The sequence below is a fragment of the Austrofundulus limnaeus genome, unplaced genomic scaffold, assembly GCF_001266775.1.
Source record: "Austrofundulus limnaeus strain Quisiro unplaced genomic scaffold, Austrofundulus_limnaeus-1.0 Scaffold201, whole genome shotgun sequence".
Lineage (NCBI taxonomy): Eukaryota > Metazoa > Chordata > Actinopteri > Cyprinodontiformes > Rivulidae > Austrofundulus > Austrofundulus limnaeus.
Window position 1 is genome coordinate 135,641 of NW_013952603.1, and position 1,491 is coordinate 137,131.

The 1,491-nt window shown below is 42.1% G+C and overlaps 1 protein-coding gene across 1 annotated transcript in view; it reads right to left on the minus strand.

The window, feature by feature from the left end:
• Nucleotides 1–617, minus strand: part of si:ch211-217a12.1 (alanine aminotransferase 2-like) — a 17,010-nt gene extending 16,393 nt beyond the window's left edge. The window contains exons 1-2 of the mRNA XM_014018755.1: nucleotides 467–617; nucleotides 173–359 (exon numbers count right to left, since the gene is read on the minus strand). Of these exons, the coding sequence (XP_013874209.1) occupies nucleotides 173–319 (147 nt within the window). The 5' untranslated portion in view covers nucleotides 320–359; nucleotides 467–617. The remainder of the gene's footprint in view (nucleotides 1–172; nucleotides 360–466) is intronic.
• Between the last annotated feature and the right edge of the window lie 874 nt (nucleotides 618–1,491).

Sequence of the window (1,491 nt, forward strand, 5' to 3'; positions counted from 1 at the left end):
TTCTCTCTCTCTCTTTCTCTCTCTCTCTTTCTCTCTCTCTCTTTCTCTCTCTCTCTTTCTCTCTCTCTCTTTCTTTCTCTCTTTCCTTGTTTCTTTCTTTCTCTCTTTCTTCTCCCCCTCTGTTAAAGAAACTTGTGTATTTCCTGCGGCCCCCCACATCCCCAGCCGTTACCTCTCTGAGCTCCTTCTCTATCTGCACCGCCCGCTGGACGATGGGGCCCCGCACCGCGTACTCCACCCGCCTCACGTTCGGGTTCATGGTGTCCAGGGTCAGCACCTTYCCCCTGCACGACACCCCGTTCACCTCCTCTCGGGACATTCTGGCCCCGCTGAATCCCGCACACACACTGAACCGTTATCTGGAAACCAAAAAAAGGGGGAGAATTAGCTACAGAATAAAAACGAGAGAAGAAGAACATAAAACAGACAAGTTCGTAGCGCGAGGACATAGTTTATCACTTATTACCAGCTGCTCCGCAAGGGGCGGAGAAGTTCAAGTCAGCTCAAAACGGTTTGTTTTCTGTCTTCTGCAGCCTCTCGGTTCTCATAATATCCCACACTGACCGCCACGCCTCCGGTCCGCCCCACAGCCCGCTTCTGCGAGGCGACAGCGGATCGGTCCGCTTCGACTTTCTTCCCTCGAGCCTGCCAAACGACACCTTCAAGYGCTGCTCGGAAAATACGCTTTCACTCAACAACAGGACATTCACGTGCAGTCATGAAAACAAATTACCGGCGTTGAGAAATTTAAAACAGAGTAATACTTTGATTAACAACACAATATTTACGTTTACGTTAAACTTCRTTTTAGTTACAACTCACAATATGATTTCAGAGATTAGAATGTAGCAAAAGTTATAATTCCCATTGTTATTTCTGTTACTTGAACGCAACACAATAACACCAGTTTTACAGGTTTAAGAAAGTCTTTTGGGTCTAACGAAATTACAAACAAATAATGAAGAYAGCCCTGATACATTTAAAAGGTATAATTACATTACAGTTTTATTGAAATAGACTATTTGATCATCTGTAAAACAAGGAAGGGGAAAAAATGAAGAAAATAATACAAAATTGTACATATTGAGCATGTTTTGTTACTCAAAAATCATTTTAAGAGGTTTGGATAATTAAATTGCTCAGAGGTGCTGAGTATAGATCTTTATCAGCAGCTTTTGAACCTTTAACAGTAAAGCGKTAAGTAAACACTAGAAATATGTTGACATATTTTAAGTTTTCATAATAAAGTGCAGTTTTCAGWGACTGTATCTGCAGTAATATTACAGCACACTGCAGGACAGTTGCATCTTTAAATGACAAAGCTGACACACAAATGCAGTTATACAGTATATGTCAATGTGTAATCAGAATAGATTATAGGTAACCAAAGTTCAAGAAATGTTAATCTCTCTCTCTCTCTCTCTCTCTCTCTCTCTCTCTCTCTCTCTCTCTCTCTCTCTCTCTCTCTCTCCACCCGATCCGTCCTTCAAT